Source organism: Meriones unguiculatus, chromosome 3, assembly GCF_030254825.1.
Source record: "Meriones unguiculatus strain TT.TT164.6M chromosome 3, Bangor_MerUng_6.1, whole genome shotgun sequence".
NCBI classification, from domain to species: Eukaryota; Metazoa; Chordata; class Mammalia; order Rodentia; family Muridae; genus Meriones; species Meriones unguiculatus.
The window spans coordinates 123,173,036-123,190,173 of NC_083351.1; the positions used below are offsets into that span (position 1 = coordinate 123,173,036).

Below are 17,138 nucleotides of genomic sequence, written 5' to 3' on the forward strand. Positions count from 1 at the left end.
TTCCCCACTATGATGGGTGAACTGGACTCTCTTAAGTCATGAGCCAAACCAAATCCTTCCCCTCTTAAGTTGTTTCTATCAGGTATTCTGTCACAGTGTTGAGAAAAGTAATGGAAGAAAGACAAGGATTTGTTTGAAGGGGTCAAGGATTGAGAAACTAGGAATGTCAATAAGAAAGACAGGAGGGGGATCAGCGTAAAGAAATTGATTTAACTGGATATAATGCTCATGCCTGTAATCCTACCTACATGGGAGGCTAAGTTTGGAAGAATACAAGTTGAAGGCCCATCTAGGCTATATAGTGAGTTGAGGCTAGTTTGAGCAATGTAGTGAGGCCTTGTTTCAAATAAAAATAAAAGAGGGCTGGTAGAGTGCTTGTCTATCATAGACATGGACCTGGGTTCAACCCAGTATTACAAAAGTAAAATAAAAAAGTGGAGTGGTAAAGACATGAGTAACAGGGAAAGAGGCATTCACTGTGAAGCCCTAGATATACTTAGATTCTTTTAGTTGCTTCAATGGAGCAAGATGTTGACAGTTGTGGAGTTAGAGTGATTGTTTTCCATAATATTTTTAATTTCTTAAATTCTCATTTATCAGTTTCACCCCCTTTTATCTCTAATCTCTACAGGCAACTATTTATTATAATTATAGATTTTTGTGGGCATGTATATTATTTGGGACGACTGCATTTTCATGTGAGAAGTATTTAATAGTGACAATACTGTTGTTGTTATTTGTTGTGTTGAGGGTCAAGCACAGCCCCGGAGCTGGCTAGACAAATGATATATGACTTAGCTGCACCTTCAGCCCACACACATTTTTGATTTATGTACATGTATGAAGTGTGCAGTATTTCTTTTTATTTTATTCCCATTCAGAATCATAACTTCATGATGTAACCAGCTGGCTATGAGACCATCTCTTCCAGGCTTCTGCCATTTAAAAGTGGGTGTCAATGTGGGTTTTTTTTTAATTTTTTATAGCAGTACCTACGTGAGAGGCAGCTACAAACATAATTAAAGTTCGGGAGGGCAAAGAGGTGGGGCAGACGGTCTCACTCCATCTTGCAGAAAGTGCTGTGGTAAGTGTTGTCCTCTGTTCTCGTCCACTTGTTCAGTGAGAAACAGGCACACAGAGAAAGAACAGCAAGTCTTTATTAAGAGAGATGTTTTACCAAGGTAGGAGAGGACTAACAGGGAGGACGGAGGGGACTGCCCTGAGTGCTTTATCTGCCTTAGCCTTTCTGCTTTATGGCATCTTTCCTCTAATTTAGGTTTACAATGTTTTCTCTTCCTCAAATGTTATCGCAGAATTGGTTTGAAGTAGACATTATTGATTCCTCCTTGAGTTTTCCTTAGGTTCTTCTTTGCTAGTTTCACCACCTTACAACTCCAAGGTAAAGGTAGCCTACTATCTTGGAGGCTGTCTCCTTTTTTAAAAAAATGTTGGTTATTTTTATTTATGCGTATGTGTGTGAGAGAGTGATAAGTATGTGCAGATGCCCTTGGAGGTCAGAAGAGGGTGTTGGATCCCTTGAAGCTGGGATTATACGCCATTTTAAGTGATCCTACACGGGTGCTGGGAACAGAACTGTGGTCCTCTGGAAGAACAGCACACATTCTTAATCCCTGAGCCATCTTTTCCAGCCTTGGAGATTATCTTATCATGAGAAACTGTGCCGGAGTCTCTTACCAAGTTGCAGAAGCAGGCCAACTACCACCCGTGTTTTTCTTCTGTTTTTCTTCCTGGCCTCTTCCCTTAGCCTCCACACTCTCCCCCCCCCCCCCCCAGCTCCATTTCTTATGTCCAACTCGCTCCTAACAAAAAAGGCAATTGGCTCTGACATATCTTTCAATACTACTCAATAAATTATGTTTTACTTAAAATGCCCACAGGAAGCAATGGTGCAAGGTAAGGACAGAATTGGTATAATTTCAATACAAACTGTGATCTCCTGCTGGGATCCCAGCCCCCAGCTCATTATGTTTTGAGGGCCTTCGGGAGCAGCCAATCAAGCGCGGCAGGACGGTGCATCAATGAGGGCAGTGGACACGGCATTTCTTCTCGGCTCAGTGTCTGCCGTGCTGTCGGACTGTGGGGCATTAGGTGCCGACTCCCCCGAAGTGTGGCTTATGTTCTGCTGCTCTTCCGCACTATTGGTTATTATGTTTGGGAACACTATAAGCTACAGTTTTCATGATTGGAATTTTTTGGGGACATTGTGCATGATTTGAGGTTTTGGTCAAGTGCCCAACATGAGGAACTTTCCAGAGTGAGAAGCAAAATAGTACATTTGAAGAAGTTCTGGAGAAGTGAGTGATTATGACTTATTTTTTAATTTAAAGGTGGGATTATTCTGATGATTGTAAAAATGTGTTTTCTTAAGCAGACAGACAAGCACACTTAAGGCACACCCGAGCCTAGAAAATTATGAAGGGGTAGGAGACACACAGCTTCCTGGTAATAACTTCCTGTGGTCGCCTGCATCTCTGGTGCAAGAGCAGGGTGACTGAAGAGCAGTTGGCAGGTACTCTTCAAGAGGCTGAGGGCAGGAAGGCACTGAAGTTTCAGCAGCTACCAGAGAGGATGTTAAAACAGAAGATTTCTAGAGCAGGACTGATGGAGAGAAAGACCGCTTCCGTGGCCACGTGGGGCACTGTGGTGGCTGCAGGGAGCAGGGGCTAAGGAGAGAGAAAGCTAAAGCTTCAGAAAACACACTTGAGTTTCAACTGTGAACAGATAAAGCCTTGTAGAGTGGAAAAAAAAAACCCAACACTGGTTTGTGTGTGTGTGTGTGTGTGTGTGTGAGAGAGAGAGAGAGAGAGAGAGAGAGAGAGAGAGAGAGAGACAGAGAGAGAGAGAGAGAGAGAGAGAGAGAGAGAAAGACAGAGAGAGACACACACAGAGGCAGAGATATACCCACGTGAAGCTGGATGGCAGAAGGCAGAGGCTGCCTAAAAGAAAGCAAACATGAGCTGCTCAGAAAACACAATTAACACTGATCTCGTCACCAAGCACATCTGGAGTCTAACTAGGCAGGCGTCCTGGAGACTGTATAGATTTTTGGCACTGGGAAAATTCTGTCTTGTTCTCAGCATTTGATCACGATGATGGTGGAACCCATTTTGAGGGTTCCTATTTGGATCTGCAGCTTCAGCAGTCAAATTTCCCTGCATTGTCCAGTTTATGGAATCGTCCAGGAAGGGCCAGGCGTGGATCCACTTTGTGTTTGCTTGGAGAGCCAGTCTAATTATAGGAGAGAGACGGAGTCAGAACCATAGGGGGCTCCTTTCTGTGGGAAATCAGTAGGAATCACAGGGTAGGCTGTTTCTCAATAGGGGTCATCAATCAATGATGACAACTACTCGAGTCTACAAGGGGGGCAAGTGATTGTCTATGAGAGCTGAGTTAACCAAAAGTCAGAGACCCAAAGGGTGGAACACGGTAAAGGCATTGGTTATCGAATCCCTATGTGGCTTCCCTGCCCCAAGCGCAGCTGAGTGATGGAAACTAGACATAATTGGCTGAAGGCTTGTGGTTCACCCCATCTTGTGCCTGAGAAACTGGATATGTGACAATGACCGTGACTGCCTCTGCCCATAAACCACACGCAGATGTACAAATTCCAATGTGCAAATATAAGAAATAGGGGAAACAAGGCAGCATAACCCCTTGAAAGAGCAAAGACTTCCACAATAACTGATTTTAAGGCTAGCTAAGTGGATGAAATTATAGCCAAAATGGAAAAGAGTAATAAAAATCACCAACAGATTTAAAGAAGTCTTAACACCCAATGAGTTAGTAAAATATGAATACACCACTGAGTAAAATAAGGAGGACAATTATGCATATGAAAGAATTCAAAATGAGTAGAAAATAAAAAGTACAAATTGAAATTTCAGAAGTGAAAAGATTTATAAATGAAATTTAAAAACTCACTTGAATCTTCACCAGTAAAGTGGACCAGCTGGAGGCTAGAATATCAGAGCTGGAAGACTGACAAACATACATATTCAGATATAATAAAGAAAATTAAGAAAGTAAAAAAAGAGACTGCAAGACTTCTGGGCCACCATTAAAAGGCCAAATGTGTGAATCATAGGATGAGAAAAAGAGGGAGACTAGGTACAAACTAAAGAAATAGAACATTTTAAATATGATAGAAAAGAGTGCCAAAATCTTGGGGAAAAGACAGACATGTAGGTCCAAGAGGCACCAAGAACCCTAGACAAGTGGATTTATATGTAACATGGTGCTCTCCCTTGCAGCTTTCACAGTCTTTCCTCATTCTGTTTGGTTAGTGTTTTAACTATAACACACCATGGTTCTTCTCCCTTTTCTGCTCATCTTTATTTGTGGTGCTCAAAGTCTTTCACAGCCATGTAAATATAGGAAAGACCACATCTCATTTGAAGAGTAGATTAGCCAATGAAGACAGGAAAGGGCCAAATATTACATAATAACCAACAAGTGGCAGGAGTTATTATGTATCTTCCAGTTATAACTCTGCTGTTAATGATATCAAGTTTCCAATTAAATGACCCAGACCAGTATTTGATAAAAAAATCAAAACAACCCCTCTCCAAACAACACAAAAAAGTGATTTGATTGTTTTCTGCTTGCCAGATATGTATCTAATTGGCAAAGAAAAACACAGCCAAAAAGTGTAGAAAAGATATCCGTAGCTGATAGAATGGAGGAGAATCCCCACTCACTCATATCTAACAAAGCCTACTTTAAAACAAAACTAGTGAGAAGTGATAAGAAAGTTCACATAATTTATATAGAAAGTAGAACCAATCTATCAATATTATATAATGATTATAAATATACAGACACCAGTGTTCAGCACACCCAGTTGTAGAAAACAATGCTATTATTTTTTGAAAGTACACAGGTATTGCCATTATCAGACAATTTAAAAGAAGTATAATTGATACATTAATAGTATGGCATGATTTTAACACCTTACTTTCATTACCAGATGATGTGTCATCCAGGAAAAAAAAATGAACAGAAAAACATCAGAGTTAAATGAAATTGTAGTTCAAGTAGACTTAACAGCTGGCTAAAGAATGTAGCACCCAGAGGTCAGAGTATACATTCTTTTCTGCATCCTACAGAAATTTATCTAAACTAGGCATTTTAGGGCGTAGAGCAAATTTTGTCAAATACAGGAGTACACATTTGTTTTCATACTAATGCAATTTAATAAACTACCCGTAATTCAACTTTTCATACAGAAGAAAGATCTGAGCCATTTTCTCAGATTCTTTTATAATACTCCATTATGTATTTTATTGACTTTTGGAAAGTTCTTTGCTACTGTCTTAGCTCATGTAGGCTGATGTGAAAGAGACTAACTTATGAAAGAGAAAAATATTTCTCACTGTTTTGGAGGCTACAAAGTCCAAGAAACGGTGTCAACAGGCTTCTGCATACGTTGAGGCCATCGTTCTTACACATGGCTATTTCCATACATCCTTACACAGAAGCAGGGCAAGCAGGCTCCTTAGGATCTCCCTCCTAAAGGCACTAATCTCAGAAGAATGCCTTTCTAGGATGTAGTCACCAACCGTGCACAGACCACCACCTCGAGGAGGAAGACTTTACTATACAAATCTCAGGGGCCATAATATGGACACTCAGACCGTGGTAGCCACTGTTATTTCAAATACTCTCTTTTGTTCTTTCCTACTGAAATTTTAATTACACTATGTTACACCTTTTGAAATTAGTCCCTGGTTCTTTGAAGATTTGATGTCCCCTCCCCCCTTTGCTTTTTCTGATTGTATTTCAGTTTGGGAAATTTCTAGACATGTGCTCACATGCACTGATTCCCTCCTTAGATGAATGTAGTCTTCAGAGTCAGTTAAAGGCACTGCTCATTTCTGTTATAGTACTTTTGACTTCTAGCACTTTCTTGATTCTCTTTTAGAGTTTCTTTCCCTCTTATAATATGCATCTGACATGATATATACCCTTTCTTCTTTGGAGTACTTAACATATTAAGCACAAATTTTTAAAATTGTCTGATAATGGTGATAGTTGCATAATATCTAAGTCTGGCTCCTATATTTGTTTTGTCTCCTCAGATATTTTCCAGCTTAACACTTTAAAATCCTTTGTGACTCTTTTTGATGAATGATAGGATTTGAAGCAAAGAGACCCTTACTGTGAGATTTTGTGTTAGCCTAGTCAGAAATGGGGACCTATGTAATGTTTTCCATAGCTTAAGAACTGGAGTTCCCAAAATTTCTTGACTGTGTTTTGTTTTCATTTGACTTTGACAGTGTTAGTATTATGTAAGCTGCTGCCTTTGCCTGAGCCTTCCAGTGATGGATTCTATCTTTGCTGTTGTATTTACTCTTGCCATTGACTTGCCCTCAGAATCTTTCTTTTACTAGAATTGCAGGCATCAGGTCTTTAAAAACAATTATTTTTCTTATTTAATGTGTGTGCATGTGTGTGTGCATGCGACTCGTGTGGAGGCCAGAGAAGAACATTCAGGAGTCAGTTCTCTTCCTGCAAGGGGATTAAACTCAGGTCTTCAGCATTTGTGACAACAGCCCCCTGTTGAGCCATCTCTACAGCCTGGCAGCTCTTTTAACTATAAAGCTATAGGTACTCACTGTTGTCCTGGACTCTTATGATTATACTTCAGTCTTTCAGTAGCTGCATGTCTCTGGACTGCAACTTCACAGTTACTTTTCTGATAGAATAACTTAAGAAACAAAACAAAACAATACAAAAGAACAGGGTTTTCCCTTTACCAGCTTCAGTCTACTGTTTGAATCTTTTGCTGTTGCTACTTGTTTGTTTTTGTTGTTTTCTACCTTAGTTGCGTCAGAATGGTAGAGGGTGCTGCAGAATGTTCTTCCAATATAGGGCTTTGGCCAAGTCATTCTCCCTGGAGAACAGATCTCTGCTAAACTGAAGGAACAAGCTGATCTAAACCTTGACAACCCAGGGATGTTTTAATAGACAAGACAAATAAAAATTTAGGAAGTATCCTAATGGTGGCTGCCGGAGACTCTCTTTTCCTGTTAGTCCATACCTAACCTCTGAGAGTCTCACCACACAAATTAAATGTTCCTGCTAGTTACAGACGCAGTGGCTTCCACTCTAGATAAGATTGGCTGTAATTGTTAGGAATCACCTGTCTCTCTAAGTTTCAGGATGACAATTTCAACTTTACTTCTCTGCTGGGTTCAAGGAAATTCATCAATTCCAGTTTGCTTAGCCTCTTACTGTAGGGATAACACTGGCAATTATACTTTACTGCAAGACTCCACATCTTATTTAATATGTTCTTCTGCACCATCTTTGCACACAGAGTTGTGTGCACTTAATCCCTCCCCTCCTTTGAACAAATTCTTTGAAGAAAGGATCCTAGGTCAACATGTATGTACATTTTATATGTATGCCAATAAGATAGCATCAATTTATCATTTAATTGATGTTTTATAAAGCCATATTTCAAGATGTGTGTCATTTGATTTCTGTAGAATGAAATAATACCCATTGGTTCTGGGAGGATAGGGAGAGAAAGTCCATCTAGGAAAATTTCTCCCTCACCTTGAGAGTAACCTGGAGTATCAGGTCCAAATCTTGCCCAGTGTTCATTGTAGAATGCCAGCTAAATAGATGCTGCCTCTGGATTGTAAAACGTTTAGGAGACAACTGTTTTTTCTCTTCTCCCTCCTCTTTGGGCAGATGAGGCATTCTCTTCCCGATTATACACTAAGATCAGAGAAGTTCCAGCAAGGCAAGTAGTGAACAGGAGACATGGAGCAGCTGTGTTTTATCTCCTCTCAGGCCATTTACATCTGCAGTTATTTCCCAAATGCAGAATGTCTTTTATCATTTTGGAAAATTTGAGAATTTTCCCTTGAAAATAAAAGCTGGGCAAACACCATCAGTGAGTGGAATGGAAGACTGGGAAACAGGTTTATCACTTGTTAATCAGCTAAGCTCTTAGTGCAAATCCATTTGACCTTTGCCTCCAAGGCCTTTTGCTAATTTCAGAGCAAATCCCAGTATGTTACTAAGGGTACATGCCAGCATTCTCAAAGCAGTCCTTTATATCTCCAGCTCTCAGGCCCTGTGGAGTAGAAAGAGAACACTTTTTGGGGCGGGGGGAGTTTTTGGTAAAGTCACCTGAAACCTCCTATTATAGGCCTTCCATTTCAGCACAAATGGACTGCGGATAATGGTATAAAAAGGGCGACTAGATTATTAATAAAAAAAAACGTGAGGAAGAGTACTTAAGTGGAAGCGTGCTTCAGAATCACTAGTTTCATGCAAATCCTGATTTTCTTGCAAAGCGGCACAAAGTGCAAAGAAATTTGGGTAAATCCTCCTCTCAGGATGATTGGACTTGCTCCTTCTTAAAAAGCTGCATCCTTGCCAGGCGGTGCACACCTGTAATCCCAGCGCCCTGCGAGGCAGAGACTAGTAGATCTCTGTGAGTTCAAGGCCAGCCTGGTCTATAAAGCGAGTCCAGGACAGCCAAGCTACACAGAGAAACCCTGTCTCAAAAAAAGCGCCATGTTTTGCAGAGACCTGGGACAGAGGTGACTTTGATTTTCCTATTGAACTACAAGACCCAAGACCCCACAGAGCACATGCATACCACCTACTCACCCTAGCATAGTGTCTGACACAAAATGCTCCTTCAGAAAACTTCCTTATTATTATTATTATTTTCACTTGGTATACAAAACAACATACTTCATTCTGACACATATGTATGTATGTATTTGTACTTTGTTCATATTTGGCCATCCATATTGCTCTTTTCCTCCCCGCCTCTGCTTGCCTGGTTTCCGCCTTCCCATCTACATCCCTATATGAGAGAGAAACTACAAACTGCTTGTAAAGTGTTACTCAGTAATAGATGTGGCAGAATGACGGATGGGTAATTTTCCTGAAAAAGGATTGGGCTTACAAAGATATCTTACGGTGTCTCTTTTGGTAAACGGCATGACAGGAACCTTTCTGAGGATCAGCCCCTCTCTTAAGAGGTGTAATTTTAGAGCTGCTCTGCGTTTTGAACATCCCAAATCAAGGCACAATTATTCCTTCCAATTACAGCAGAGTGAGATTTCTAGGAACTTGCCCACTCACCCCTGTTCTTCCTGGAAGGTGGGGGGAGTGTCTCCAAACTTGGAGGCCTCACATACGATCAGCTATCTGGCAAGGATCTCAATCAGTACCTGTAATGGTCATTACAGAACCGACTCATTCGTATGATTCAGAATGCAGAAAAGAAAGAAAGAATACATTAAATGAGGGGAAAACACATATCCCAAAGAACAGCAAAAACAGCAATCTCAGTTGGGAGTGGCCAACAGAAATCTAGCTGTTCATTCGTTAAACACACCTAAATCATGGTGACAGAACAGTAGAAAGTGAGGGCAAGAAGTTCACTACCCAAAAGAGAGTAACAATGCTAGTGTCATTCAAAAAACAGATGTTATGATAAAGGGAATCGCAGGAGATTGAAGATATCAAAATTAACAACGAAAGCGTGAAGCTTACTTGAACAGTGGTCCTCAACCTGTGGGTCATGACCCCCTTAGGGGTGGCATATCAGACATCCTGCACATTAGATATTTACACTACAATTCATAACAGGAGCGGAATTACTATGAAGTAGCAATGAAATAATTTTATGGTCAGGCGTCACCACAACATGGGGACCTGTATTAAAGGGTCACAGCCTTAGGAAGGTTGAAAACCACTGTACTGGCAAGATTGGAAATTGAAGCCAATACACACACCTCATAATATAGCTTACAGAAACATAAGGTAAAAGGTAATAGAACCACAAGAAGAAGGAATCTTTAGACCATGATCTTAATTTATCTGTGATCACCTCATAAAATTCTATATCTTAAGCAGAAAAATGACCAATCTCAAAAGTGCAAAACCCCTATTTTTAAAAAGAAAATTAAATCTAATAAAACTGGCAAAATACACAATGAGCAAACGCTGTTTTCTCAATAATAGAATGTTAATTAGCCCGAAAATATTTCTCTGAACATTTTCACTATAATAATTTATTCATTAATTAATGGAAAAAGTCACATATTAATGATAAAAATAGGAACATAAAGGTATTTCACTAGCATAACAAAGGATATGTTTAAATGATACACAATACTGTTCCAGTTCACAGTAAACTTTTACCACATTCCTTTTGAAAGTCAGGAACCAGAAAGAAGGCCTTATTCATCTGCTTACATTCACTGCTGCACTGGAAACCCTACTCCAAGTAACAGACTGGGAAAGAGAAATAAGAAGGATAAGTACTGAAAAGGAAACTTAAAGCTGTTTTCTGAGGATATAGTTGTAAAAAAAAATCCAAGAAAATCTACATATTGTAAGAACTAATAGAGTTAAGTTGCAACATACAAGATAAATATTAAAAAAGAGTGAATGTTTCTACCCGGCAGTGACTTCTTAGAATAGGATATTTCCTGTTTCAAAAGGTGCCAATGACAATAACAACAAAACTTACCAGATACCTAAAGTGAGTTTCATATAACAAGCACAAATGCTCAAAAGTATAAAGCTTGACTGAAGACTAGTGCAAACAAATCAATAGGTCACGCCTACAAGTAAGGGACTGCGTTCTAAATTGGCAGCCTCTCTTGGGATTAATGCACAACTTCAATACATAACAGTCTAGTTCCAGCACAAGAGTTTAGGAGATGTGATATGATCATCTCACATTTTTATGCCAGGAATAACTGAATGAACAGAATGTTTTGTGGAAGGGATATAGCGGTGTGGAAATTTATTTGCCGGATATTCAGATTTTGTACGAGACATACAGATAGTATCAGAGCATCAGGGCAGGAGTCGACAGAGGCACAAATTAAGATCTGCTAAAATTCATGATATGGTGTAAGAAATGCATCACACAAGCAGGTAATGAATGAATTGTTCAGATGTGAGATTGGTTTATCAGTGAAAATGACATTAAAATAATAAGAATATTTAATTAAATGCTCATCAAATTGTCTAAATTTGATGACTTGACAATCCTGGTGATTATAAAAATGAGGAGAAATGGAGGCTCTTACATGGATAGGACAGGCATATTGGTGCAACCATCATGGAGAGAACAATTTGTCAGTATCTAGGGAGGCAAAGGTATGCTTTTTATATCACCCCTACATTTATGTTATGAAGAAACTCTACAAATCCTTAACAATTTCTCCCAGCAGATAGAACCAATAAATGGAAACTAGTTATATCTTAACTATGTCAATGGTAAAGAAAACAGAATCAAAGTACACAGAAAATTCTATTCCAGCAGCAAGAAGATGAACCTTATGCATGTCAGAATCCTTAACATTTGAAGGACTACATACACCACTGAAATGTGGATATGAGGTAAGTGTAGTTTTTTTTCTAAAAAGATAGACAGTATATACAACGACTGCAAGATTGTGGGCAACAATGAGTGAAGGCGTTAAGAGTTTGGTTCTGAAGAACATGTGTGATTGCTTCTGTGATGTTCCTTTGGTTAAAAAAGGATATGAAACATGTAGGGGCAAATATTGCTATTGAGGAAATTTGATGCTCACAATGAGGCATTTGCTACATTTTCTATGTAATTTTCAGGCACTTATGAAGTAATTTATTCAATAAAAATATGATCAAACCATAGGTGACATTTTAAGTGAAGATGTAGGCTCATTCTAGCTCAGAAGACGTTAACACTAGAAAATATCCGTCCTGTCACTAGCATTGTGTGGTTTCACAATCTGATTGCAACTTGGATTTGGAAATTCTCCTACTGATTGTTCTTGGTTGTTCCCAGGAGAAAATCCAAGAAACTTCTGGACGCTTCTTCTCATGTTTGAATTTTCAAGACTTGAATTTGGCGAATGAATAAAGACAAGGAACAGGAGGGGAGTAGAAGGAGATGTGTAACTCAGTGTATTTAGAAGCATGACTCCTATTTAATTTTGAATTAGAAGAAAAATAAAAGAAGGTGTTGAAAGCTGAGTACAATTTTTGTCTTTGGAAAAACATGCCATGGATGAGTGGCTTAAGATAAAATGTTTTAGCATGTGCCTCAATATTTTAGTTCCAGAGGTTTGGAATGGCATTTTCCTCTTTTTTGAAACCAAACCAAACCAATACAAACCAAACCAAACAAAAGCAAGTTAATAAATAAAGTTTGTTAAAGGAAGAGCTTGCCTCAAGTTCCAATTTTTCATATAATACATGCTATAAGTATATATCAGGAAACAACTTATTAAAATGAATTTAATGTAAACACTGTTACCATTGCAAAAACATTGACTCTGGAAAGGGATTGGAAAATCATGAAAACTAGTTCAGCAATACTACTGGTATTGCTCATGTAAAATAAATCTACTAGAAATGTGATTTAAGGTTCCCTTCTAAGTTTCATAAGAAGCAAACAGCACTCCAAACATGTATTGGTGATATTTGCAACTTTTTTCTAAATACATTTATAAAATTACCATTTTTTTCTTCTACCCCTGCTCAATTACCAGCATCCAACTGGTGTTTTGGTTATCTTCTAGAAGACTTAAAAGTATTTTATAAAACTAATAGAATGATATGAGCTTTAAGTCAGTATAAAAAACATTCTTTAATATGAACCTGGTCATTAAAAAAAGAAGAATATTTCATGTTCCCAGGAATGTCTGAAGTTGTGCAGCACGATGTGCGAGGTCTTCACCATAAAAGAATCACAATTTTGGATGTTAAGAATTCTGAATTTCACATATCAGAAACTGGTTGGATTTCCCCTGCACACTTTAAAGGGGCTATCAAATACAGCAGGGGATTTTCTTCCCATAATCTGTAATATCCTTAGGGCACCAAAGGGGAGTTTAATGACCTTATTTTTTTATATTCTACATAACAAGATGCAAGTTTCATCTCCCAGCTTCTAAACAGAGGGATGGGTATTTAGACTATATAGTTGGAGGAGGACTAAATAGGTTCAAATTTTAGACCTCACTCAGGCAAGATGTGGCAATTTTGAGTTTCTGTTTTCTCTCAGAAAAGCACACACAACACATTCAGAAAACATGCCCCCAATTTATGTCCTCAGGTTACCATTAATTGTATGGTACTTATTTTTGGTGACCCATACTCCAAATGTTGCAAATTAAAAATACACACGAGTCCTAGAATTAAAGACAGATGGTACCCAAAGAAGCTCAGAGAAGTCAGTGCTGTTTTGCCAAAAGCCACACTTTAGGGCATGAGAGTCAGTGTAAGGAAGAAAATGTCCATTCTCCAATAGGACACAGCACTAATGGGAGCAGAATAGAAGTCGTTAAGCAATCCACGCACATCTTGCACTGTCAACATAGCATGAGCAGTGGATGAGTCTAGATCAGAATTACTTAACAGGTAAAGATTATCCTATTCATGCTTAATCTTATGGATTTTGTCAGAACAGATGTTAATAATAGCGAAGAATCACACTGTTCAAAAGGATTCCATTTAGCTTTTGATGGGCTGGTCCTTCCTTTACAATATATAAATGAGTTCCCTTTATTTGATCCCCATAAATCCAATTTCATTTTTACTTCTATCAACTTCTTGTATGATACAAATGAGATAAGCGAGGGAGATTTTGCCTTGTCATTGGGATGGTTGAGGACAAATGGGAAAATCTGTTTGGTCCAACTTAAGACAAATTCTTGATTATAGATCATTACGTGGTTTAAAAAGTCTTTAGTAAAATTGATTCAGCCATATGCATGATATTCTGCTCATCCCCATTTCAAATAAAAAAAAAAAAAGAAGGACAAGCAAGGGAAACAAACATTTATTGAGCCAGGCACTGAGCTGGGTATTTTCAATAATGACACAAATAGAAATATAGTGACCATATTATTCTGGCATGTCTAAGATTCTGTTTGGCAAGCATTTTTGGCATGCAGTAAAAATGAAGTGAGAGAAATTAGCATAATCTTCATATTATCAACAAAGATTTAACTATCCATGTTGTCCCTGGAAAGTGGATGGAGACAAATGAATAAATTTGCAAAGTACAATTGTGTAATAAAGATTTGCAGAGTGAAAAAATGCAAGAAGACAAATCATATGAGTTTAACACTGTATAACCCTTTAACGTGAAAAAATTAGATACAATAATAGTGACACATAGAAATGAGTCTTTAAAATCACAATAGTATTATTTCTGATGAATGGCTGGCTCTTCCGATACCATAATATATTTGATGGTTAAAATCAAATAAAGAGGATATTTAATTCTTGGCAGTTTGGGAAAATTAAATTACTAATTCATGATTATAGATCTTCTAGCAGCAAACATTCTTCAAGGAAACTACTTTATCCACATCCATGTAATTCTGTTCATTTGCATTTCAAACAAAAAAAATAGAATCAAGGGAGGCAAAGGCAATAAACACCTTTGAGTCAGGCACTGTGTTGGGTATTTCAAATATAACGATACAGGTTATAATTGCTTTGGCCAATCACCTTGAGGTGACTCACTAATAGGAAAAATACACTCTCTATATTTTTTAAAAAAAATCTGATGAATTACTGTGTAGTCTTTCTGCACTTGACTCCTCAGCCAATGTCTACAAACTATTGGTATGTAAAAATGATCCATAAAATTTAGCATACATCTGCAAAGTAATGAATTAGAAGGTTTATTATTAGGTTAAAAATGACAACAATAGCAATCACTTCTAATTTCCCACTTATGGTTAAATTTTGCTTGGCATTTTGTAGGGAAAGAGCAAGAAAGAGGTAGTGGCAGCTCTGGAAATAGGGAACTTTATGCTAGAGCGGAGTCTTTGCTTCAATATGGCTTGACACGATCACTTAATGGGCTGCATCTGGATTGCTTTGGTTTATACAAGAGACTCTTCCACTGTTTATAATTAATGACAGAGCACAAAAGCAAGTCTCAAGGAGCAAAGAACACTAGGGATCACATGAAGCAAAGCCAAAGGGTTGACATTTCAGTAATCGGTGGATTGTACTTTAAACACATTAATACTCCAGGTTAGCTATACAGTGACACACAATATCAGTTGTAGAGAAAGATTAAGAGAAAAAAAAATCAGCACTTTCACAGTTTCAACAGAAATACATGATTACATATATGATTACATATTTTTAGTTTTGCTTTACAAACATAGACATAATTATTTTGAAATTAGATATGTTAGATCATAAGTCATTAAATAAAGATTTTCATTGTATTACATGATAAATTTTACAACAAGATGATTATATATTTCAATATGGCATATACTGGTTTTGAACCACAAAAGCAATATAATGGAAAAAAAACATATATTTTAGAACGAGGAGTGTCACACATAAACATATCAATTATTCCATCAACACCAGTCCAAATATAAAATGTGGTATCTTTCATTTCTAACTATAAGCAGCTTTGATGAAAGGTCATTAGGATGTGGAAGGGAGGTAGTTTTTAAAATTAAACATATTTTTCTCAGAAATTTAGTAAAACACATGATTTTTCAGAGGTATTTTTCTAATGTAGTTTTTTTTTTTTTCATTTTAGAGAATGTGATAAAAAGATTGCCTTCCCAGTTTTCAAAATGTGCACAGAAAAACTAAGTCTGTATTTTCAGCTTTATCCAGGGGGGCATAATTTGACCATAATTATTTAAGTTTATGTTTGATAGTACTGTTGCAGTTACAAAGGTTTTTAAAATTTTTCTTCTCCTTTTAAACAGTAGGCAAATATTAATCAACATACTAAGATTATCTGTGAGCCCCTTTATTCATTGGCCAGACCATATAGCCTTTCTACTCTATGTGTCTGAATGCTTTATAACTTGAGATAGAAAGAATTGGTATGAATGGAATAGCCATTGGCCCGGGGTCTTATGAGTTATTATGCCTCTTAGCAATTAACTCATCATTACATGTAGATTCACCATTTTCAGTAAGATTTGAGTTAATGGCTACTCTCCATTTGGTGGAGGCTCTGATATGCCCCATACTTTGGGACATTCTGTTTTCTACCTTTTTCCTCCATTGGAAATTGATACCATGCAGAACTCAAGCCCAAAGTTACCATAGTGGAAAATAAAACTTGGAGGAGAAAATTCTGACGTGATTTACGGATGTCACATATATTATTCATAGGAAAGGATTGTGATTGTAAGTAGATTTTCTGGTTAGATTATACACTCGGAAGCAAACAGTCTATATTTTATAGATTCTCTTTAATACGGTCAGCATCTACTCATCAAGAGAGCCCAGATTTGTTAGATGATGAATTACCGGCTTGAGTCTTTAAACATGTGCATATTTAAATGAAGCATTACTTATGATCTCAGTTTGGGTTTGTGTCTATGTGGAGTATGCAGAGCCAAAATTATTGTTTATGGGTGTTTTTGTTCCTGTAGACCCCAAGTTTACTATTGATCTTTTGGGAGAACAACAGGTCCTGGAAAGAGGGACTGAAAAGGCTATAAGTGGGTAGAACTGGTAAGCCAACAGAGTTTCAGGGTTCTGGTCTACCTGACTCAGAGAAATGGAGGTCAGTTTTTTGTGAAGCATTTCTGCACATTCACTGCCTAGGTCATGGGCATGTTGGCAGTGGCACCTGGGCCTTTCACCTGCAATTTTAGATTTTACTTAACTCGTGAGAATTAAAGACAGACCTAGAAGAAATTATAGAAACATTTTTTGAGAGGATTGACCTACTTATTTAAGACAGAGGAAACAAGTGGTCAGAATTAAAAGAAATGTTCCAGGTCTTGCAACCTACTAGCAGTGCTGTGACCTAGAACTGGGCATTGAGGGCTCAGAGAATCTCCTACCAGCATCAGTATTGTGCTTACGCCAAAAAATCAGAAAAGAAACCTTGTTCAATGAAGCATGAATGAAACTTTCAGCCATGGCAAATCAGCGAATAGATACTCAAGGTCATTGCTAATTTTCCATTTGTGTGCAGAGCTTCAAAGTGCACACATCATCCTCTTCAGGGCTTGGCATACAATTCAGTATCATAAAAGAGTGCATCCACATTTTGTTTCAGAAAGGAGAGTCTTGAATCATGCATGGGTTGATTGGTTTATCTCCCATCAAGCAAAGTGATTGACACTATTCAC

The 17,138-nt window shown here is 37.9% G+C and overlaps 1 protein-coding gene across 10 annotated transcripts in view; it reads right to left on the reverse strand.

The window, feature by feature from the left end:
* Positions 1-1,848: 1,848 nt before the first annotated feature.
* The window catches only part of Prlr (prolactin receptor), a 186,617-nt gene continuing 171,327 nt past the window's right edge, over positions 1,849-17,138 (reverse strand). For 6 of the 10 annotated variants that reach the window (XM_060380457.1, XM_060380461.1, XM_060380456.1 and 3 more), the window contains one exon: positions 2,321-3,249. In XM_060380457.1, the coding sequence (XP_060236440.1) occupies positions 3,188-3,249 (62 nt within the window). In that variant the 3' untranslated portion in view covers positions 2,321-3,187. Of the gene's footprint in view, positions 3,250-3,942; positions 4,000-4,764; positions 6,728-17,138 lie in introns of those variants that run through there. The other 4 variants (XM_060380464.1, XM_060380462.1, XM_060380466.1 and 1 more) reach the window with 4 other exon arrangements.